A 23,434-nucleotide genomic window follows, 5' to 3' on the forward strand; every position below is an offset into this window, starting at 1 on the left:
CTAGTTTACAGGTCTTAGTTCACAAGGAAAGAATGCTTCTACCAAGGCACATAAAATGGTTCAAATGAATTGAAAATCGAGACTGATGCCTAGATATATTAGGTTTCTTATCACACTAAACTAAAAAACAAAGAAAGAGACCCCTGTATTGGCTGGGGTGACTGATCTAGATTATTATTATGGATATTGGGTTGCTGCTACACAATGAGGTCAAGGACCCCAGGGGAATCTCTGGATTGCCTCTTAAGACTTATTTAATAGTGAAAATTAATAAGCACCCCAACTACTAAAGACTCAGACCCATCCAGAATGAAGATTCAGCTACCCTACTAGGTAAAGAACACTTGCCAGCTGAAGTGCTGGCCAGGAGCAATGAAAAATTAAGTAGAGGAAGAAGTTACAAATATCAACTACAGCTTCATGACCAGTCAGAAACAAGTACCAAAGTAGTTATGTAAATGTGCTTCATTGCTTGTTCTAAATATCTTTGTATATAGTAACTATTTTTTTCCTTCCCCCTCTCAAGCCGTAGGAGTACAAGGAATGCCACTAATACTAGTGATAGTGAACTTTACAGTTTAATCTTCAAGCTACAGAATATCTAGGTGGGATTGTGACTAAACTAGAAGAATTAACACCAATAAGAACAGTAGTAACTGGTGGGGCTGTTTCTCCCCTTTCTGAGGGAATGGTGAGTTTCATAAAGAACAGAGTTAAATCTACAAAGACAGAAGCATAAAACTGTTATTGCTGCATAGAAGTTTAAATATGGGTAGAAGGATGTGTGTGTGGATGCTTAATAGCTGAAAATAAGCGTCCTGGTTGGTTATTTTCTGTGGGCACTCAGCCCTCTCCCCATTTCACACACAGTCATCCTTCTATAGTCAGCTCTGTTCTCCTGAGGCTGAAATTCTGCAATCTACTTTCCCCAGACTTCCTTGCCAGCTTGGTTCCTGTTAGGCTTGTCAATAGAAGGCACTTCTGGGAGATCAGAAGGTAGCACAGATAGCACTGTGATCCTTGTTGGCAGTTGGTATAGCGGCAACAGGGGTGGAGTGATTCCAGATTCAAACAGACCAGAGACAGTGCCTATTAGCAATTTTAGCTCTGGTCTAGGCAGCATTTGAGCAGACTCCAATAGTGCAATAGCAGATATAGGCTATTACAACGTCTCCAATAGTGCAATAGCAAATGTAGGCTCTTAGCAGTTTCTAAACTCTGAGTGTCTCACCCTCCTCCTTTTCTTCTCTTTTATCCAGCCCCACTCCCTCTCCTTTTAACTCTTACGGCCTTTTTAATTTGTAATCAGTCTGTTTTAAATTTACTGTTTGAAATGCCTAGTTTCTGATTTCCTAACTGGACCTTAACTGATTAACCATCCCTTGAACTCTTACATTTTTCAGTTTCAGAATTTTTCTTTTTTTGAGATAGAGTCTCACTCTGTCACCCAGGCTGGAGTGCAGTGGCACGATCTCAGCTCAGCTCACTGCAACCTCGACCTCCCCAGCTCAAGCAATCCTCCCACCTCAGCCTGCCGAGTAGCTGGGATTACAGGTGCATGCCACCACACCCAGCTAATAGTTTACGTATTTTTTGTAGAGACGTGTTTCATCACATTACCCAAGCTGGTTTCGAACTCCTGAGCTCAAGCGATCTACGCACCTCAGCCTCCCAAGTTCCTGGGATTACAGATGTGAGCAACCACAACCAGCCGATTTCTATTGCATTTTTTCTGCTGTTTCTATCTTGTCTCTTCGTGTATCCAGTTACCTCTGATCATTTGCGAGATACTGAATTTTAAAATTATTCACAGATATAATCTGAGGCCTTAGGAGGATGTTAGCTTTCTTCAAAGAAGAGGATTTGAGAGTATTAGAATCATCCAAGTTGAAGATTTAAGATTTTCTGGACCCACCAGAATTCTCAAACCTCACCTATAGTCTAGGACAATTGGTTTATGTACAGTTCACCTTTATTAACACAGTGTAGTCCTTTGGGAGTCCTAGCTCTTGGCCCCACCTACTTTATCCTTCAGACCCCAAATTTACTCCCTACATCTTCAAGCTGACAAAAATGAACTCGGCCCTTCAGCTAACTATTGCAGGGTGGCCAATGTACCCATAGGAAAAAATAGCCCTAAGTGCTGGGTTTACTTCTCTGGATTCCTCTCCCCTCCAAGATTTAGCCCAGCAATTTTCACTGTCTTATTTACTTTGATTATTTTAAGAGGATGTGTTTTATATTTTGTTTTTAGTTTTCTTCAGTGAAAAGCTGGTCCACCATCACTGAAGCAGAAGTCTTAATTATCTTTTCATAAGTATCTCAAGCTGAAGAAAGCAGCAGAGTTTGAGGCAAAAATATAAAGGCAAATAATTAAGAGTCTCTTCCTCTAATACTAAAGAAATACCAAAGAGACTCATAGCTTTTTGGTATATAATTTAAAATTTTCTTTTATCCAGAGGTCAAATTACATTTATATAAATCGCTAACTCTGTCAAGGTTTAGTTTTCTATTCTGATGTGTATGTATCTGTGAAAGACTTAGATGTAAACATCTAAGAAAGTAATAATAACCAATATTTTTTAAAATAATTTTAGCAGATAAAAATATCATTAATTTGGAAAAAGTCATTACAGCAAACATTCAAGTTGATCTGATTCAAGCTCTTCTGTAAAGAGTCAGATTTGAAGATGAAAGGCTAAAAGGGCACCAGAAAGCATAAGCAGGAATATATTTTTGCAGAGAAGAGTCAAGGTAAAATATTATTATATCATGATCCCCTCAATCCATCTCAACCATATGGCCAATATTCTCAACTCTATTCTTTTTCATTATTTTAATTTTCACTGAAACTACAGTAAATCAAATGAAGGGGTAATAATGAGCAGTCCCAAATTTTCAAGCCTATTTTCTCAGTTCTGCATACCAGAAGGGTAGCTTCTCCTTGCTATACATGCTGTTGCCACAGAACAATCTAACTACATTTACCAGTTCTCCAAAAAAAAAAAAAAAAAAATCAACACACTAGAATGAGAGTAAACTGAACATCTCCTCATTAAAGAAACCCCATAAAATAATCAACAGATAGGTATAATTAAATTACAAAGGTACCTGAAAATAAGACAATCAGATTGAACTGACATCATCACAGAGCATTACTGTCAGGAAACACTGCTCAGCATGCCACATTCTCCTCACTTCCCTCCCCCATCAGTTATAATTATATAATGATATCACTATACTTCATAGGTGGCAGCCAAAGGGATTCACTTGGCCTTTCTTCCATGACTCACCCCCTTATTTTAGCAGCCCAAGTGGCTTCATGTGTACAAATATCCTTTCCGAGATACAAATGTCTACTTACATTTTTATTACAGATTTTAATACAAGTTTTATCTTACGGCTTCTCTCATTAGGTCATGATAAATATGTTTCACCATGTTTTGACAGATTTCGTAAGAAATAAAAAATAGTATTTTTATATAATTTCCTTGATCTTGCAAGCCAGGTTCATTCTGTATGAACATTTCTCTTCTTATAAAACAAGAAGTTCAATTTTTCAAGTAAGAATTTTAATTGGAATCAAATCTCTAGTCCTAAGGCTAGCAAGTATCATGCTATTCTAGAACACCCTCAAAAAGCAACTATAAATCTTGTTCTATAGAACTTTGCATTTAAACAATTTATGCAATTCCATTAAAAAAAATCAGTGTTATATTTTTCTTAACATTTATTAAAACATTAGACATAAGCTGGATGGGGGAAAATGGCGATCAAATGCTAAAAATATAAACATAAGAAAAGTAAACATGAAAACAAATCTTTTTTAAAAAATCATTTAATTACAAGAAAATTAGCCAGAAAATTACATAGTTCCAAACAAATATTGTCTATAAAAACAAGTGTTCATTTACCATCTTTTTAAATTTATCTTTTAAATAATGTCTCATCTACTGAACCTAGCCTTTCCTGGCAAACATTAGAATATACAAGTTTTCTTATGTTTAATATTTCATAGAACAGAACTGGCTTTTGTTCCTGAAGTTAGAATGATGCCTATCATTTTGCTTCAGAAAAACTTTAAAATTGACTATTTCAATTAACCACTCCCCAAATCCAATGCAAAAACAACAAAAAACACTGCTATTTTACTAAAAGATTCCTGTCTTCCATTTCATTTTACCAGAGCAAGTACAAATTCGGAGAAAAGCTTCTTAAGTCCTGCAGTTTCAAATTCCTTTTGTAATTCATCCAACGCTGAATACTCTTTGACTTCAAATGCCAGAAACCTGCATTATACAAAAGAAACTCATGAATATGCCTAGATTTGTCAGAGTATAATTATCGATTCAGTTGCTTTTCCATCTGCAATAGTACTAAATTATACCTTTTGTGTTCTGTCTGTACTTTTGTTTCAAACAGTACACTAATCATTTTCTCTTTGCATTTCTTTCCACTTGAGTCCACATCTACTTTGGAGGTTTTCTGAAGAATCAAGTACTCCTAAATAATAAATCAGTACATTAAATACATATCTTACTCTGAGTCTCAAAGTCCCAGTTTTAAAGGAGCTATAAACCTGTAGGCTTATTTTCATGCTTAAATACCCCCTTTTTAAATCAAGCAGTAAGAATTTTTATATACTTGTTTTAACATACTTGGCAGAATAATGTAGTGGTGGATACAGGAGTAAAGAACAATATAATCCAACTCCTCAAGTTTAAATCTGGATTGAACTGCCTACTAGTTCTTACTCTGGGCTGGTTACTTAAATCCTCTGTGGCTCAGTTGCCTTTTCCATAAAATGGAATTAATAGCAGGATCTACCTCATGGGGAAGTTGTACTGATTAAATGAGATAATACATGCAAAGCACTAGAGGAGTACCTAGATATAGCACCATGAGAGCACAAGCCACTGTTCTTACTATTACAAATTCAGCAGCTAAATGACATTACCAGGCACACAGTACTTACCATTCCAAATTGATAGCATCTATAAATATGTACCTATACATCCTCAATCCTAGTATACAATCTTATAAAAATATAAGAGAAATTTATCTAAAATGACTTTTTAGAGAGAACTGAAAAAAGATCTCCTAAAAAAGTATTATTTCTCTACATTAGCAGGGTTCTAGTAAATATGAATAGATACCTGTTAATTAATTGATGTTTCAATCTGAGTAAGAACATCTGCAAAACAGCTGTGTTTAGCCTAATATTCCTGAGCTGGCTTAAAGAGAAATCTGAGCCTTTCAGGTAAAGATGAGCATGAAAATTAATTTGTATTTATTTTTTGTCAGCTACTATTTTACCCAAAAGGATCAAACGTTATAGATATACTACAAATCACTTTAAAACAAGAGGTTCCTCAGTCAGTCCCAATCCAAGATATGCATTAAATCTGAATTACTGTTATATCTATATACTTTAACCCAGCATGAGTCTGGTTAACCAAATGCCAAAGCAGTTTTGTGGTAAGAGCCCATCATGAAAAAACTAAGTCATTATTCTACAAATCTTTAAGATTATAGGCTGTTCACACTAAATTTGTCTTAAATAAATTCAAATGTAATTATTCATGACCTAACCTATCTGAAAGTATAAAACCTATTGATTTGTAGCTCTTCTAATATTTAAAATATAAAAAACAGTTTTCCTCATCTTGTCCCACCTAAAACAGGTTAGATGAGTTTAGAATAAGAACTTGAAAAATCTGAAGAAGATTATGATTTTGAAAGCAACTGCTGAGACAAGTCAGGTGGAAAGCAAAAGTTATGTAGGAGGTGACAAGTTGACAGCCCTAATGATTCTACTTCTACTAACATGATATCTTGGTTATAACAGACAAGCTCCTCTTTCCAGGTATTATAGATACCAAATTAAAGTGTCAGAATGTATTTTTAACAGCCAGAAAGTTACAAATCTTGCAGACTATCCACAAATACACACCTTGCTGTGCCTAACTATGGGAAGAAATATTAATATGCACAAACTTTTAGTGCACATTTATAAAATTCAAGCTCATAGCTAATTACAGAAACAAACACTCATGTGCCACAGAGCTTTTAAAATAACCTGCCACTTTATTAAGTGACATGATTTTTAAAATGTAATCTTATTCTTCAAGCTTTGCAAGTTTGTACTTGTAATTAGCAGTCAGACATTCTTTAAAAAGAAAAGGAAGATCCATTAAGATTGTAATAATGAAAGCAGAAACATCTTAATAATTAATCTATCCCATTGTTATAAAACACACTTAAAGACACACCATTTAAAGCAGAAAATAGCCAGATTCATACTCAACATTTAACTTTTTGGCACCTTGAGGTTGTTTCTGTCTCCCTGTAGTAAAATCAGTATTATTTTACCCATGAACATCAGTCTTCCTGTCAGCCTTAAATCTGAAGCCCACTTCTCCACAGTTTTGACATATTTAGTCTTTGCTCTCATGTGATCTAAATGCAAAAGAGTTATCCACAATCCATCATCCATGGTCGTGCTTGTTGAAAAAGTACACTTTTCACTGCCACTGCCAGTTTCTGGTTGGCTGAGGATATGCCTGAGATTCTGCTGAATCCAGAGAACAAGCTCATGAACCATAGGCTCCAACAAAAGGCTCTCTGCTTGCTCAAGTAACTTCTCTTTCACAGTCACACACTGGGCCCTGGTCAACTGTTCAGAGTTAATCGAGATACCAGGTAGACATGAAGGATAATTGACTGGCAAATGGAACACCAATTCCAGAGGTATATCCGCATCCATAAATCCTTCAGCTTTTGTGTGAATTCTGAACACGGTCCCATCTGTCTCTGGAAGGCATCCAAAAATAATCATTAGCTGTACATTATTCAATTTGAATGGAACACCAGCAAGTTCAAACTTTTGTCTCAAATGTCAATTTATTTTTCATGAGAAAACTCTGAGCTATTTTATGAAGGGACACGTAATACTAGGAAAGCTATGATTTACAAATTATTTCCTTCAACCATACACATGTATTCATGTATTCACACACACCAGCACCCAGGATTTAACTGGCATTTACACTTGCTATCACCCCATTTTTATTAAGTTACCAGAAAGGTTTTTCATCAGATAATTTTTTTTCTAGCCAGATTTAGTTGATAATTCTGAAAATCCCTAATAAACTCATATGAGCTTTCAAAGATACAATACCACGTATATACAAAATCAGTAATTAACTTAAAAATTGTACACTAAATCCAACGAAAGTCATTTTATGAGAAGTCCAAGTCAAAGCAAACAATGGAATCCCCTGTGGTTGTAGGGTTGCAGAGAAACTGATGACTGCATGTGACACAGTAACTGCCTGGAATGTTCTCTTCTTATTTCAAATATATTAGTATCAGTGTAATATGAAGGTGGCAAGATGAACTGAAATTGAGTGGACATCAACTCTGCCTCTTCCAGCTCCTAAGAAGGAAGGGGAAAGCACACATAGGATATCATATGAAATCCTCTGCTCTCTTTCAGATTTGCTCGGCTTCACCCTCTGATGTGTTCCACACCACTTCACGCCACTTTTCAAAAAGATGATAAAACGTCAGGCTGAGTAGAACAGAACTGGGTGCAAATAAATCTCTCTGAAGCTAACTTGCCTCTCTCTACCCCTACTTCCCTCTGCACGTGCCTTTGCTTTATTCCCCTGCATGAGAGAAGCAGTCAAATCTTTCCCATTTTCATACCTGGATTGCTGCTCAACAGCCTCAACAACTGAGACCTGAATGTATTCCCATTTTAAAGAACCTAACAGAACATTAAAATTGTTTCCTGAGCCTTCTGATTCCACATATATAAAAGCCATTGCTACAGACATTGATTCATACAGGACCAGACACATCTGTTACAGAGTTTTTCTTTCATACACTCTTCAGTACCAGCTGCAAGGAATGACTATTTTAGGACATCATCTGGAAACATAGACAGTTAACCGTTACGAAGACCATATTAAAATGATATAATTTATATGTGTATTTCATAAGAAAAATTTTCCAAATCTAACTTTGTACATTCCTCCAAAACCCATCATGTTTCTCAAAACCCTTCTTCTTCTATCTAGTTACTTATTCTTTTTTTTTTTCTTTTTTTTTTTGAGACACAGTCTCACTCTGTCGCCCAGGCTGGAGTGCAGTGGCATGATCTCGGCTCACTGCAACCTCCGCCTCCCAGGTTCAAGCAATTCTCCTGCCTCAGCCTCCCGAGTAGCTGGGATTACAGTCATATGCCACCATGCCCAGCTAATTTTTGTATTTTTAGTAGAGACAGGGTTTCTCCATGTTAGCCAGGCTGGTCTCAAACTCCTGACCTCGGGTGAACCGCCCACCTTGGCCTCCCAAAGTGCTGGGATTACAGGCATGAGCCACTGCACCCGGCCTAACTACTTACCCTTTTAAAAAAAAATACTTTATTGTTAAAGTAGGCTGCCTATGTTAAAATAGTACATTTCAATATGTAAAACAGACATTACAAATAGAACTGCAGACAACACACAACCATTTAGGCTGAATAAACTTTCTAATAATCATCTAGGGAGTTGACATTCTCTCTTCAAGAGGGAGGAGAACTTTTAAAGATCTTCAATCATTCATCATTGAACAAGCATTCACTGAACACCTACTAAGCTCAAGGCACTGTACTAGTCTCTGAGGGAAAATGACAGGTAAGACACAGATCCCATCATGTTGACTCAATCCAGTGTTTCAGAACACGAGAGCAGGGATATATCCCAAGTGATCTTCCTTGACTTCTCTTCTACACCTAAACATTTCTTTATTCATAAATATGCGTACATATACATGTACATATAATTTATATAAACATAAATGTCTGTGTTGGTAGATAATTCTCCAGGGATCTGGTGTGGGAGTTCAGTCAGGGTGGTGGGAAAAACTGCAGAGGAAAAATTGTAAAGATAGTTATAGGAAATAGTCACAAACCTTCTTGGAAGGCTGGGGGGTGGTGGTGCATAGCTTCAGTAAAAGATTTGGCTGAAAGCAGCCTAATCCTCTTTACCTTGAGTTGATAGCAAAAGAGCAAATAACAAGGGAATGTGGGAGAGTTTACCTAAATAGCTTGTTTGCTCATGTGGTCCTAAGAGCAACCTTTGATTATCTGTGGGTGCATGACTGCTCTCCCCTGGGGGGGGGGTGGGGAGGGGTGGCAATGTTAATTACCTTCTAGTGGTGTTTACTCATGACCCTTGTCATTTAATCTGTACTAAATAAATGTGAACTTCACCGGCTTATCATGGCCTACACTGCAGATTCAGGAGCAGAACCCCTTTAGCCACACTGACAAGCAAAATGTCTGTGTCAGTGTACGTCTCTCATCCATCACTAGGTCAGTGTCTGCGGGTTGGATGCCCACAATCTGGCATTTCTGAATGCCTTCTGAGCAAAGGGCATTAATATCTTTGTTCAAGGACATTTGCATAACCGACAGCCTTGGAAGCTAGAGTTTATCCCTCCAGGTCAGGGGGCAGATTTGTTTCCTAAGCAATATAAGGTAACATATTCCTTCAGGACAAAGATTGAGCAGGATCACTAGCAGCCCCCTCATAAGACCGGAGGGTTCCTAAGCTCACTGCCCCTCAGCTATAACAAAGACCCACTGAGTGCACAGTATGCACCTCAGCCTACCTCCACATCACCCCATTGAACTTGGGGGACAAGGAGAATCAATGTGAACATGAAGCTAATGCTGCCTGCTGTGCATTAAGCAGTAACTGTCCAAATCCATCTGGGTTCACTGTCTCCTTACTGGCTGAATCCATGGAAGTGTGTCAGTGACCAAGGAACTGCAGTTGTCATTGCTGCCTAGGAACTGCTGGGCCACTTGATTATACTTTTTTTTTAAATCATCTTGCCCTTTTTCACTGTTTTATCTGAGAAAGAAGTGTCTTCCTCCCTTCCACAGGAAACCCTATCACTGGTCTTGTGCTTGTTTTTTGTTTTTGTTTGCTTTTTGAGATTGAGTCTCACTCTGTCACCCATGCTAGAGTGCAGCAGGGTGATCATGGCTCACAGCAGTGTTCAAGCTGGTCTCAAACTCTTGACCTCAGGTGATCCACCCGCCTCGGCCTCCCAAAGTGCTGGGATTACAGGTGTAAGCCACCACACCTAGCCTAGGCATAAAATCTTAAAGCTGCCTTCAACTTTTTTTTTCCCTCCTTCTTTCATACTTAGCATTCAACTGCCAAATCCCACAAGTCCTCCAGAATTTCTCTCCCTTCCACCCTCCTAATTCAGGCCTTTCTCTGGCTTCTGCAATAGTGGTCTCCTCGCCACCTGCCTCTCCCCACACCAAATTATCCCAATACCACTCTCCCAGACTGAAATGAATCACAAATTCCTCCATGCAACGCCTAGGGCCAGCCTACCACTCTGACTTCCTCTCTCCTCACTTTTTGCTTCAACTACCCATTTTATACCATGTCCTCAGTCTTGGGTGTCCCATCTCTGCCTCTTGCTCCCACTATCTCCAAGAAGGCCCTTAACTTTCTGTCTACTAAAATTTTGTCCAGTTCCACAGTTCCTCCCTAAGTCCCACCTAATGACTTCCATGGTATTTCAAACTTATTTTATGGTATTTTCATGCCCAGAATTATTGTGGTTAAACTAAATTAACATTTTTTCCAGCACTGAAATATCTTGATTTTCTTTTTAAACAACAACCAAAATGGGGGGATACAAAAAACTTTTAAATTGTACAGTCATACAGCTCTTGGAATTGTGCTAGTAGCTTGTAATCACGGATCTCACAGGTGCAGAAATCCCTGGTACCTGTGGTAAATAATGGGCCCAAAGATGTGTACATTCTGTTCCCCAGAAGCTGTGAATACGCTCCCTCACATGGCAAGAGGGCCTCTGCAGACATGATTAAGTTAACGATTTCGAGAGGGGGTATTATCCTGGATTACCCAGGTGAGCCCTGAATGTAATCACAAGGGTCCTTATAAGGAGGAGACAGAGATTTTACTACAAAAGAAGGCAATGTATCCGCACTGAAGCAAGATGCTGTGCTGCAAACTTTGAAGAATCCCTTTCTGATCAAAACCCTGAGACCCACAGTGTTCTCCAACCTGTGCCATATAAACACCTACCAGCTCCTCTCTGGTGCAGGGAACCACAGGAAAGAAACATGTTGGTAGTCCAGGGGGAAAGTCTTGAAAAGCTATTGAGCCGGCCATGTCAGTCCTTACCAATTTTCATTTTTCTCTGTGTTATTTTCTGGTCCTAGTCAGCAAACAGAATAGCAATGGGTGAAACTCCTGACTTTCACCTTAGAAAACTGTGACCGTCATACTAGTTATATGTTCGGAAGAAAACTGCCTTAGTTCTTTTAAGAATTGGAAAGGATTAGCATTCTTCCTAATTGGTCTTGGTAAATCCCCCTGCCCACCCACACATACACTGTAGCTGCAAAATAAGATTATACAAAATGATACTGTCATCTCTACAAGAAACTGAAAAGCCCAATAACATACTCCATTCTTCTGGTATTTAATGTGGCAATAAAATTACACACTTTTAAAAACTCATTTTCTCCCAAAAACTCTAGAAGTATGTATTGTACTCTTCCATATCTCATCTGCTTGACATTGTACAAGCAATTAAACTGGCTCCTTTCTGCCTCAGAATTTTTCATATGACACATGCACTGTAAGTCTGATTTTTTGTTTTCTTTTTTTGCCATAATAAAAAAGAAAACAAAGTTGCCCCTATCTGCTTTAAGGTTATTAACAGCTTAGAAACAGTGATTAGCAGAAAAATAATTATGCTCTAAATCTAATACTAATCTCTGCCCCTCCTTAGCCCCCCAGAACCTTAGTTAATAAGCTTAATTCACAAACTGATCATTCTCAACAAACATCTATGCCCTAGAAAACTTAAGGCTTGCCCCAGAAAACTAAAATCTCCATAAGTCCAAGGGTGTTTTCATGTATTCTAAAGACCCTACCAAAAGGGTCTTGCCCTCTGGTTCAAGTTGATACAAATTGACTACTTGTTGTTTCTAACCAAATCATTCTGTCTTATAGTAAGTGTATCATTTTCATACCTAAAACACAAACTGAAACAGGTTTCAAACCTTATGCTTCCTTACAAACATCAGAAAGTAAGCTCCTAAACACATTCCAAACAGAAATTCAAACTAGAGAAACTAAACTTTTAGAACTCCAAATTCACACTAATGCTATTTTTAAGGTTTCATTCTACTTAATAAAATACAACACACAACAGAAACTCTATAAATGCAGTCAAATAACAGAAGACATTTTTTAAAAAAGGTAAAATTTAAGAGAATGGGTTTTTCAGGATTCACTAAGAGCCCATTAAGAAATTGTTTACATACCATATACATCTGACCTTCCCTACACTTGTGTTTTTTTTTTCTTTGCAATTGTTATATATCCTCAACATACAACTTTGAAGAAAACCACCAAGAAACCTCCAGCACCCTCTCATACTTGGTAAGACAAGACTGTCTCCTCTTGCTCCCAGGCAGCTCCCAGGCAAGCATACACCAGTGCTTGTTTTATGCTTCAGTTGGATTTTTACATAAGTTTCAATGTAGCTTCAGAAGAAAAAAAAAAAAACTAAAAATAAATGAAGCTAAAAGTAGCAATCTCATCGGTTTTATAGAAGTCAGCTCAATACTGACAATCAGCATAAAACCGAGCTGAGCAGATTTAGAGGGGTCAATGTGTGACAGTCATGATTCATTTTATAAGAAGGCCCAAACTAATTTGAACATTAGTGTTGCTAAAATACAAAAATTCACTCTGCAGCTTCTGTGAAAACCTATTACATGATATTGGGTTCTCCCATCTTACAACTTTTTTATCTGTAAGATTCTTTCCAGAAGCACAACTCCCACATATAACGAACATTGACTATGGCCACATAATCTGTGTCACTCAATTTCCTCATCAGGAAAATGGTGATACAATACCAATCTCACGCCTCTCATAGATCCACACATACATGCACAAACACTCCCCTTTGGGATTGTTCTGAACATAAGTTGGCTCACACTCATATCTTTTCTCTGGGTGCTCATTATCGCTCTCTCTGGACAAGTATTTCCTTGCTTTCCAAGAACTATTTTCCTGATGCAACAGCCCCATCTCTCTATTAAGGAGCATGATGCAGTGCAAAGGCCCATACACCTGGAGCCTGGTGGTTATTTAACCAGTCTGAGTATCAGTTATCTTCTCTGTGAAGTAAGACCAATAGTACCCCTCATCAAGTAAGATGCATTTCAAGTATCACGTACATGGCAGGTCACCCCATCAAATCTGGCACCTGGACTGACTACAATGCATACAGAAAAACAGAATATCCCTAATGTGGTCTATCCACAGCCCTCCCTTGTAGATGGGAGTGTAGGGACTTACTTAATTTGCACCCCTAAGAGATGGTTATGCCTCTTACTAGAAGCTTACTATAACCATTGTAAAGAGATCAAAAGGCAGATAAAATCCCCTGAAATTCTCAGCATAAAATTAGTCCAGCTAAATGGAATCCAATTATTTAGCTTCTTCAATCTTATGGCCTTAATAGTTGATTCTTGGGTTAGCAGTCTGAGTCTTGCTGGGTTATCTTGTTACCAGGAATGCAATTCCTCTGCAACATTCTCCTGATTCCAGTGGCAAAAGGGAGAACCTTATTTGGGGGAGGCCAGAAAAGAACTGGTGTTTAGAGTGTTCTGGTATCAAGTGTGTATCCTCCAACCCAAACTGACAGTGATGGTGAGTGGTAGCCAGCAGTCTGCTGCATGTTTACTGTGGTCTGTTAAAGAAGTCCTTACTTTGTAAAAAGATGTTACGAAAATCATGGGGGAAAAAAAAAAGGCCTTTACCTTACCCTTAATTCCCAGTTGTGAACATCAAACATCCCCATTTCAATCACTGAATTATTCTACCTCTCAGCAACAAAATGTCCTAAGTTGTTACACTGAATTCTTTTATAATTCAATTACTTATTGATGCCAGAACATGGAATTAAACTAATTAGGAGGCATGGCTTGAAAGTCATGCTCAATTTAACAGCAGATAAAGGGTTCACAGTGTTCTCAAGATTAAGAAACTGTTTTCTTTCTATGCTTACATTTTTGGGTTTTCTCTGACCCTTCAGCAGTGTTTTATGCTCAGCTGTGTACTAATGACCCAGACCATTACCAGTTCTTTAAGGTGTGATGGGAAATTGCAGGTTCATTTTTCCAGGATATTCCCAACTGAGCCATAATAAAGGAATTTAGGAAAACTGATGATCTCTTCAAATAGCTGCCTCAGGCAGAAGTAATTATCAATAAAAAGAACAGTGGAGACAGAGAGGGAGATGGTGAAGAATTATCCAATCAGAAGAGGGATGACAAGAAAACACTAAGAGTGAGTAAACCCCTTCATATGGATTTTAAACAATTGTTTCAAAAGATACAAGTCAGGCTGGGCACTAAAAAGAAAGCAACTCCATTACACTAATAGGTGCATAGTGCCTGGAACATAACAGTGCCCAATGAGTGGATGTGAGTGGATGAATGCAAGAAGGAATAAATGGAAGTCAACTCCCTGTCCTTCAGTGAATAACACACCCAATGGATATCATGAAGGATCTTAATCTTAAATGGTTTTCTCACAACATCCAGCCCATTTTTAGACTACTTTTTTTTTTTTTTTTTCTGAGACAGAGTTTCACTCTTGTTACCCAGGCTGCAGTGCAATGGTGAGATCTTGGCTCACTGCAACCTCCGCCTCCCGGGTTCAAGTGATTCTCCTGCCTCAGCCTCCCGAGTAGCAAGGATCACAGGCGTGTGCCACCATGCCCAGCTAATTTTTGTATTTTTAGTAGAGATGGGGTTTCGCCATGTTGGCCAGGCTGGTCTCGAACTCCTGACCTCAGGTGATCTGCCCGCCTCGGCCTCCCAAAGTGCTGGGATTACAGGCATGAGCCACGTGCCAGGCCTAGACTACCTTCTTAAAGGTTAACCAATTTATGGTCAGAAAGCCAATTTTAAGGGTAACTACGATATAACATTAGAACGATAAATCTCATGCCCCAAACATGTACATAATGTATCTGAAAGCTAAGTGAAAACTGAGTCACTTTCTCATACATGGCAGTGTTTTTTCTTTTTTTTTTATTCAACAGAAGCCACATACAGGGACAGTAAGTTTCACCTATCATCAAAAAATAGTCAAAAGAACCTCTCTACACTGTAAGCTCCTAGAGGCCATGGGTAGCGGTGTCTCTGAAACCCTGACAAAGTCTGTAGGCAGCAGGGATTCAATAAATGTGGGCTAAATGACTAATAAAGCCCTCAAGAGCTTGTTTAAAAAAAAGTATCAGAAGGCCAGGCACCTGTGGCTCACGCCTGTAATCCCAGCACCTTGGGAGGCCGAGACGCGCGGATCACGAGGTCAGGAGATTGAGACCAGCCTGGCCAACATGGTGAAACCCCGTCTCTACTAAAAATACAAAAAATTAGCCAGTCATGGTGGCAGGCGACTGTAGTCCCAGCTACTCGGGAGGCTGAGGCAGGAGAATGGTGTGAACCCAGGAGGTGGAGCTTGCAGTGAGCCGAGATCACGCCACTGCACTCCAGCCTGGGGGACAGAACGAGACTCTGTCTCAAAAAAAAAAAAAAAAAAAAAAAAAAAGGCCGGGCGCGGTGGCTCACGCCTGTAATCCCAGCACTTTCGGAGGCCGAGGCGGGCGGACCACGAGGTCAGGAGATCCAGACCATACTGGCTAACACGGTGAAACCCGGTCTCTACTAAAAAAAAAAATACAAAAAATTAGCCGGGCGTGGTGGTGGGCGCCTGTAGTCCCAGCTACTCGGGAGGCTGAGGCAGGAGAATGGCGTGAACTCGGGAGGCGGAGGTTGCAGTGACCCGAGATCGCGCCACTGCACTCCAGCCTAGGCGACAAAGCGAGACTCTTGTCTTAAAAAATAAAAAATAAATAAAATAAAATAAATAAAATTCAGCCAGGCATGGTGGCACGCGCCTGTGATCCCAGCTACTCGGGAGACGGAGGCTGCAGTGAGTCCAGATGGATCCACTGCACTCCAGCCAGGGCAACAGAGCGAGACTCCACCTAAAAAAAAAAAAGTATCAGAAAAGCAATCAACTTGGAAATAGAATGCAGATAAAGTTGAGGTTGAGCACTGGATAAATTAAAAAGTTCAGTCAACAAACATTTACCTACTACCTACCATGTGCCTGGCCGGCACCGTTCCAGGTGCCTGGAGTTATTACCAAACAGACCCTGCCCTCCTGCAACTTAAGACGTACAAATACCCGTGTAGAGTTAGAACCGGGGAGTGCTCTCGGGGGGGCCTAGGGCATAGTGCTTAGGAAGGACACAGAACAACGAGGGGGCGTCAGCACAGGCTTCTTTATAGGGTGAGATCTGAGGGGTGGGAGGCTGGGGGAGGGCCTGGGGGTGCGCACGCAGGGGCCCCCGGCTCCGGGAGCGGGACCGGCGGCAGAGGCCCCAGTGGGCCGCGCCGCTCTCTTAGTGTTTCTGGGGTCGCCTCACACTCCCGCCCGCTGCGACACCACTCCGGCCTCCGGGCGTGTCATTCCATCATTCAACTAACCCGGTCCCCATACGTGGGCCCAGGCGGGGTGCCCAGGCTCCGTGGTGGGGAGGAGACGCAAAGCGAACGCGGGTGGCCCCTGAGGGCGCCCTGTCCCTCCCGCGCGGGGGTAGTCACCTGAGCGGCTCAGCACCTCCCACTCGTGGGGCCTGCAGAAAATCGCGGCCAGGACCGAGAGCTCCTCCTGCACAGATTCCGCCATGGCTGTGGGCCCCACCGCCTCAGCGCTTCCCCTTCCGCTGCCGCAGCCGCCGCCTCCACCGGCCAGGAGCAGCACTGCCCGCGGCCACCCGGGGGCGCCCCGCGCCTCCGCAACCGGGCGGGAGGGGGGCGGGGCGAGACGGAGCTGGGGCGAAGCGAAACGGGACGTGGGCGAGGTGAGTCGGGGCGAGGGCCAGGATAGACGGGGCGGACGGGGCCCTTAGAAGTTCCGCCCAGAAGCTCCTGCTCAGTAACTACAGACGCGAAGCTCAGCCTCTCGGTTTGGGAATTTTCTTGGAGGCCGAGGCCCTGCGCCTCTGTCTGCACCCAAGGCGACCGCCCAGCTTACCCCCGGCTCTTCTGAGCACAGAGAGGCCTCCCAGCAAAGCCTGAACCCTCTAAGTTTAGCTGCAGGCTTCGAACCCCGACCGTCCCCGCCGAGCCTTGGGCTGCTGAGGTGGGGATGAACTGGGCGAAAGACACTTGGGAGTTAGGAAGAAACAAACAAGCAGGGAAGTGACCAGGAGACAAGGTGAGACTTTGCCCGGCTCAGGTTTGAACTGAGTGTTGGAGATAACCACAGTTAACAAAATAAACAAAATTCTTCGCCCCCGTGGAGCTGTTAGCAACCCTGGTGTCTGGGAAGCCCGGAAGAGGCTCGGGTTAGTAACAACCTCCAGGATGCCCTCCGAACTGGTACTGGCGCCGGGACTCTAGACAAGGTCCAGATTCCCGGGCCCTTCCCCTTACGGGTGCAAAAAGGGAGGGTCAGGACCTGCCAGTCCTGGCTTCAGGATGTTGACTGGACGGACCTGGACTCATGGGAACTGTGCGCCAAAGTCCTGGGAGCAAAGTGTCATAACGCTCCTCGTTTGTCTCTTGCCTTCACAGGAGACAGCCCTGCTGCAAGCGGCCAGTGGGAATCCTTGGCCTTTGGGGGTATGATCCAAGAATGTAAACGCTAGCTTTTCAGTGTTTTCGATTTCGTGATATTCAATGCATACAATACAATGTGACTCTTGAAGCTTAATAATAAAATTATCATTCTTGAGCCCAGCACCTAAATTTTAAAATGTGAGCAATACCAATAGGGTAACAGAATAAGCAATCCATTCTGTTTTGATTATAGTGAACAAGATTACAAGACTTATCTGCAGTTAGGTCTGTCTCTCGGATGTTTGCCTGGTCTTTTTGCTGTTCAAATAACAGTTTAAAATTTGGCAGTCCCCACAAGCAGCTGGTCTTGCTCATGGAGTTCTCACAACTTTTGTTTGTATGAGAAATCACATTTCATGAGATAAATCTGGGAATTTAGGTTGTTAGGCAGTGACTCCAGTCACTGACCTACGGAAGTCAGAACAAAGTTGGCTGATTTTAAAACCCTGCATCCATTCACCATTACCATTCCCGCTGTTGGTAAAAAAGGAATCTGATAAAGGAAAAGATACTGGCTTCCCGGAACAGAAAGGAACCCTAACAAGATGGACTGCAGGGAAAATGCTTTTCAGAAGATGCCATGGGATTTCAGTGACCCCGAGTAATTAGGAGCACATAATTGGGAAGATGAAGGCTTATTTAAACGCAGTTATCTCTGATATGGCCAATTGGCTTAAAGAAAAAAAAAAACTCCTTTATTTCCAAAATAACAGACGTTCCAGCAGTTCAGTAGGTTCATAATTAACTGCTAAAGAGATTGAACAAAAGAATACGTTTTTAATTTAAAATATTACTAAGTTATTTTAATTCGAAATCCAGTGTTACTATTAAAAGTCAAACAATTTGGTTTTTGACTTATTTATTGAAAATAATCTATAAAATAGGCTGGGCGCAGTGGCTCATGCCTGTAAGCCCAGCACTTTGGGAGGCCGAGGCGGGTGGATCACCTGAGGTCAGGAGTTCGGGACCAGCCTGACCAACATGGTGAAATGCTGTCTCTACTAAAAATACAAAATTTAGCTGGGCGTGGTGGCAAGCACCTATCATCCCAGCTACTCGGGAGGCTGAGGCAGGAGAATCGCTTGAACCCGGGAGGCGGAGGTTGCAGTGAGCCGAGATCGCACCTTTGCACCACTCCAGCCTAGGCAACCAAGCGAGACTCCGTCTCAAGAGCAAAAAAAAATCTATAAAATATTCAAATAGTTTTTACTTATTTTTAATTTTCCAAATTCACTATAAGTGAGATGAGTGAAATAACATGAAGAGCAAAATTACAGCTGTAGGAAGGATTAGGAGGCAGTTGCTAAAGCCCGCTGTCAGCAAGAGGTCCATGAAAATTGATTAAAGAGTACATCAATCTATTATTTAAATTTTTCTTGTCAATAGGTTTCTTCTTTGCTCTTCCTTTCTCAGTTGATTTCTTAATCTGCTTTTCATACCTCATTTAGCATGTTTAAATAAAAAAGAAGTCAATGTGAATGTCTTTTAAATTGACACTATCCTAAGGCACTGAAGTCCCATGAATAAGTTTCTGCACTCTGACATTTGGAAATAATCATCTCAGAGACTGCGTAATGTCAGCTTGATATTTCTTGCACTGTGAAAATATCAGCTACATGTCAAATCTCTAAAGTCTACCTTAATGTAATAAGTTTCCTCGTATTCACAGGCTACTGAAAATTCAAAATATTTAAATGTAGGATGAATGTCTACAGTTAGAGCATTGTCTACCTCCATCTCTATCTCTCCCTTCTCACCCTTGCACACACAAAGGTGTATGATTTGCTAGAACAATTATTATTTTTAGAAGTATTATTTTTACAAGCAAATTTTCTAAATAGTTGCTTCCCCAAGACCATAAGGGGAAAAGGTTTAAAACCTTTCACCTTCAGTTAAAACCAATAACCCAGAAGATAGTTCTTTTCATTTTGGGGGGAAACAGTTCTACTCACTTTCTCATGAGTAGTATGTAGACTTACTCAACTCTGAGTTTGAAATCTTAAGTCAAAACTCACATGAGCATAGAAATGAGAATGCACAATTTCAAGAGTATTAGGAGAGTTAAGTGTTATGTCAAAAAAAGGTGAGGATCCTAATACTGGAGTGGAGTGTGATAAGAAAAAATATCAAATCAAAACTGAGAAAGGTAAAAGTACTTTCACGAACCACCAAAACAACCAAAAGAGGACTTAAATGCCAACTTCCTAAATAAATCTGAACTCCAAGAACCTGTGCTACTGGTTCTGTCTAAAGAGTTTCTGCATTCGCATACTCATTTCACAAAATGTTCTTAGACACTCACTGATTGTTGGCCGGGCTCTGCAGGCTGAGTGTGGAGAGGTGGAGAGTTAGAGATGAAAACAAGTCCATGTTTCCAGTGACTATAGCCTTTGGTCTAGACAAGTAAACACAATATGAAACAATTACAAATTCTTTCACCAAGCTGAGCATACAAGAATTATCACATTTCCTTAGCGGTGTAAAGTTCAATATTATGATGTAGGTTAAAGTAACAGAGTAGGAGTAGCATATACCTCCCACAATTTCCGAGGGGAGAAATAATTTGGAAATGCTCAGGAACACAGTAGCCCTCCAAAAGTACACAAAGTCTGGGATGTTAACTAGTCATAGTTGTTTTGTTTTGTTACAGTATACAGATCGTAAATTTATTTTTCATAATGATAAAATAAAAGCAAATAAAATCTATGAGAATTTGCCACTGGCTCTGTGATCATACCCTTGTGTGGAAAGATCTGCCTCCATCATGTCCAAGTAATCTGCACTCCCTCCAAAATATCGGCTGCACTCTGCCATGCTTGATTTCTATGCATGAATGGTATCAAGACAGTTCCAGCTTGCTTTATGGGAACCCATCCATATGGCCCAAATCCACCAATATAAAAGCTCAATGCCTTCTCAATGTTATAAAAACAAGTCACTGGTATCATTGGGGTTTTTGAGTTTTTCTAGTTAAAATAGTATCCAATATTTAATTTTGGTGACTACTATAAATGGATTCTTCTTATTCATTATATTTTCCCACTGTATGACTAGTGTAGCCAGTTTTTATTATCTAAAAGAGGGCTGAGGATTGTGTGACTTAAATATCCTTTTCTCCAAACTCATAAAGGGACTATCCATGAGTAAACTCTGCCATTTTAGCAAAAGTGATTGAAAATGGAAAGATAGATGTATATCAAGGAACCACAGGTAAAACTGGGAAAATTAGACCTGGATTTCCTTTTTAAAAATTATAGTGGAAGGAGGGAAGAAGGTAGGAAGGGAAAGAGAAAGAGAAAAAAAAGAGGTAGGAGGAAGAGGGGAAGAGGGAAAAGGAGGAGAAATAGGGAAAGAAAAGATTGATTTTTATGAGGCAAAAGAAGTCATGAGTTAGGAATTTGTCTTTATGTAAGGAAAAAGTAAAAAAGATTGACTTGCCTGCTTCTTAAATAAAGAAGTCTGAAACTTGATTCAGTAACAATATGAGGTCTGAAATTTGATTCAAAATAATATAGGAGGGGGGAAGAGGCTATAGTGTGAGTGGGGCAGAAGCTGATCATAGGTTAATGATTGGTGGGGTGGAGTGATGGGTACATGAAGATTCAGTATTTCATTCCCTCTACATTTGTGTATTTCATATTCTTTTTAATAAATGTTAATTTTTAAAATGTGTTCAGTAGATAATACATCAGGATATTTGAGTTTTGCCTAATGCTCAATTAAGGGAAAAAGGACAAAAATAAAGCAGGAAAACAGGGAAGAAAAAGGAAAACCGGGGCCAAATGGAGTGAATAGAGTTGGTGGATGATATTAAGAGACAGAAGATGACAGGTTCTAAAGTGATGTGTTTAACAGATGTATGATTTACGATTAGTTCAGGTGAAAAAAAGCACAGAGCCTAACAGTGCAGTGGCTTTAACAAGATACAATTGGTTTTCTCTTAAACGTTCAAGTGTGGAGGTAGGCAGAGCTTTGGTGCTCCCCAATGTCAGGATATAAGTTCCATCTATTTTGTGGCTCTGCTCTGCACAGATTTGATTCCCATGGTCATGCTGTGGTTCAGGGTGGCTTTTGGAGCTCCGGCCACGAGTCAGAAGAATGGGATTCAGTCCAATTTCATTGGCTAGGACTCAGTCCCCATGACTGCTGCCAGTTAAAAGGGAGCTTGAAAATGATGGTTTTAATCTGACAGGCCCTGTACTCATTAAGATGAGTTTGGGTCAGATGGATAGCTTGCAAATATTTTTTTTCCCATTCTGTAGGTTGCCTCTTCACTCTGTTGATTGCTTCCTTTGCTGTGCAGAGGCTTTTTAGTTTGATGTAATCCCATTTGTCTATTGTTTATGTTGCCTCTGCTTTTGAGGTCTTACCCAAAAAATCTTTGCCTAGACCAATGTCCTGATCCATTTCCCCTATGTTTGCTTCTAGTAGTTTCATAGTTTCTGGTCTTAAATTTAAGTCTTTAATCTATTTTGAATTGATTTTTGTATATGGTGACAGATAGGGATCTAGTTTGTCTCTACTAGAATTTAAAGTTCCAGTAAGCTTCCAGGGGCCTTATCATGCTTGTTCACCTCTGTATCTTCCACACCTAAAACAGTGCCTGGCAGATTAGGAATTCGATACATATTTATTGATACAAATAAACTCATCATAAAGTTCATAAATTCTTGATAAAATAACTTAGACTTAACAAGCACCTACTATATGCTAGTCATTTTGTAAAATTTCAGGTGTTTTTGTGAGTGAATGAGACATAGTCACTGCCCTCCAGGCACTTGGAATCTAATCCCAGAGGGGCACCAGCATTTCCTGGGATAAAGTGATGAAGGTCCTGCCAAAGAAGTAAAAAACCATTGGAGAAGGCCTAGGATGCCTGGTTTGGCCATTGTGATAGAGGTTCCCCATCATAGGGTAAGCGGGGGAAGAAGAAAGCTTAAGGAAATGTGGCTGGAAAGATAGATCTCTGCCTTTATTCTTCAACAAGCATTTATTGAGCACCTTACTATGTGCCAAGTATTGCACCAGGTCCCAGGGAAACTGGTTTGCAACACGATCTCTTAGAAGTTGTAGTATAGTGGGAGAGACAGGTCTTAAAAGATCATACATGGCCGGGCGCGATGGCTCACGCCATCGAGTGATTGCTGTAATCCCAGCACTTTGGGAGGCCGAGACGGGAGGATCACGAGGTCAGGAGATCGAGACCATCCTGGCTAACACAGTGAAACCCCGTCTGTACTAAAAAAACAAAAACATTAGCCGGGCGTGGTGGTGGGCGCCTGTAGTCCCAGCTACTTGGGAGGCTGAGGCAGGAGAATGGCGTGAACCCGGGAGGCGGAGCTTGCAGTGTGCCTAGATCGCGCCACTGCACTCCAGCCTGGGGCGACAGAGCGAGACTCCGTCTCAAAAAAAAGAAAAACAAAACAAAACATCATACATGTGGTCATCTGCAGCCTGTTGAAATCATGGGAGTAGATGATTGCCGGTCTGAATCTCAAGAATTTCACAATGACGGTGATGTACTTCCTGGCAATGAAACAAAGAAGCACTATTTCGCTCGTGTTTCTAACACAATCTGGATCAAAACAATAACCCCTTTGTGGGAGTGTTTCTGCATTTCCCTGTTGTTTTTCACTTTTTAACATTATTTCCTTCTGTTTTTAGTGGGGA

At 40.6% G+C, this 23,434-nt stretch overlaps 1 protein-coding gene across 10 annotated transcripts; it reads right to left on the reverse strand.

Annotated features, from left to right (window-relative positions):
* Window positions 1–1,411: 1,411 nt before the first annotated feature.
* On the reverse strand, window positions 1,412–19,152 carry RWDD3 (RWD domain containing 3). 10 transcript variants are annotated; one of them, XM_055115802.3, is made up of 6 exons: window positions 16,745–16,892; window positions 15,385–16,122; window positions 11,127–11,259; window positions 6,326–6,813; window positions 4,388–4,503; window positions 1,412–4,289 (listed from the first exon to the last, which is right to left on the reverse strand). In XM_055115802.3, exons 3-6 carry the CDS (start codon window positions 11,164–11,166, stop codon window positions 4,175–4,177), a joined length of 759 nt encoding a protein of 252 aa, XP_054971777.1. In that variant the 5' UTR covers window positions 11,167–11,259; window positions 15,385–16,122; window positions 16,745–16,892; the 3' UTR covers window positions 1,412–4,174. The 10 variants fall into 10 exon arrangements, with proteins under 10 accessions (XP_054971777.1, XP_008958778.1, XP_003808501.1 ...); XM_008960530.5 differs by lacking the exon at window positions 15,385–16,122 and having other exon boundaries at window positions 16,745–16,900; XM_008960535.5 differs by lacking the exon at window positions 15,385–16,122 and having other exon boundaries at window positions 4,267–4,289; window positions 6,373–6,813; window positions 16,745–16,901.
* Between the last annotated feature and the right edge of the window lie 4,282 nt (window positions 19,153–23,434).

The sequence above is a fragment of the Pan paniscus genome, chromosome 1 (genome assembly GCF_029289425.2).
Source record: "Pan paniscus chromosome 1, NHGRI_mPanPan1-v2.0_pri, whole genome shotgun sequence".
NCBI classification, from domain to species: Eukaryota; Metazoa; Chordata; class Mammalia; order Primates; family Hominidae; genus Pan; species Pan paniscus.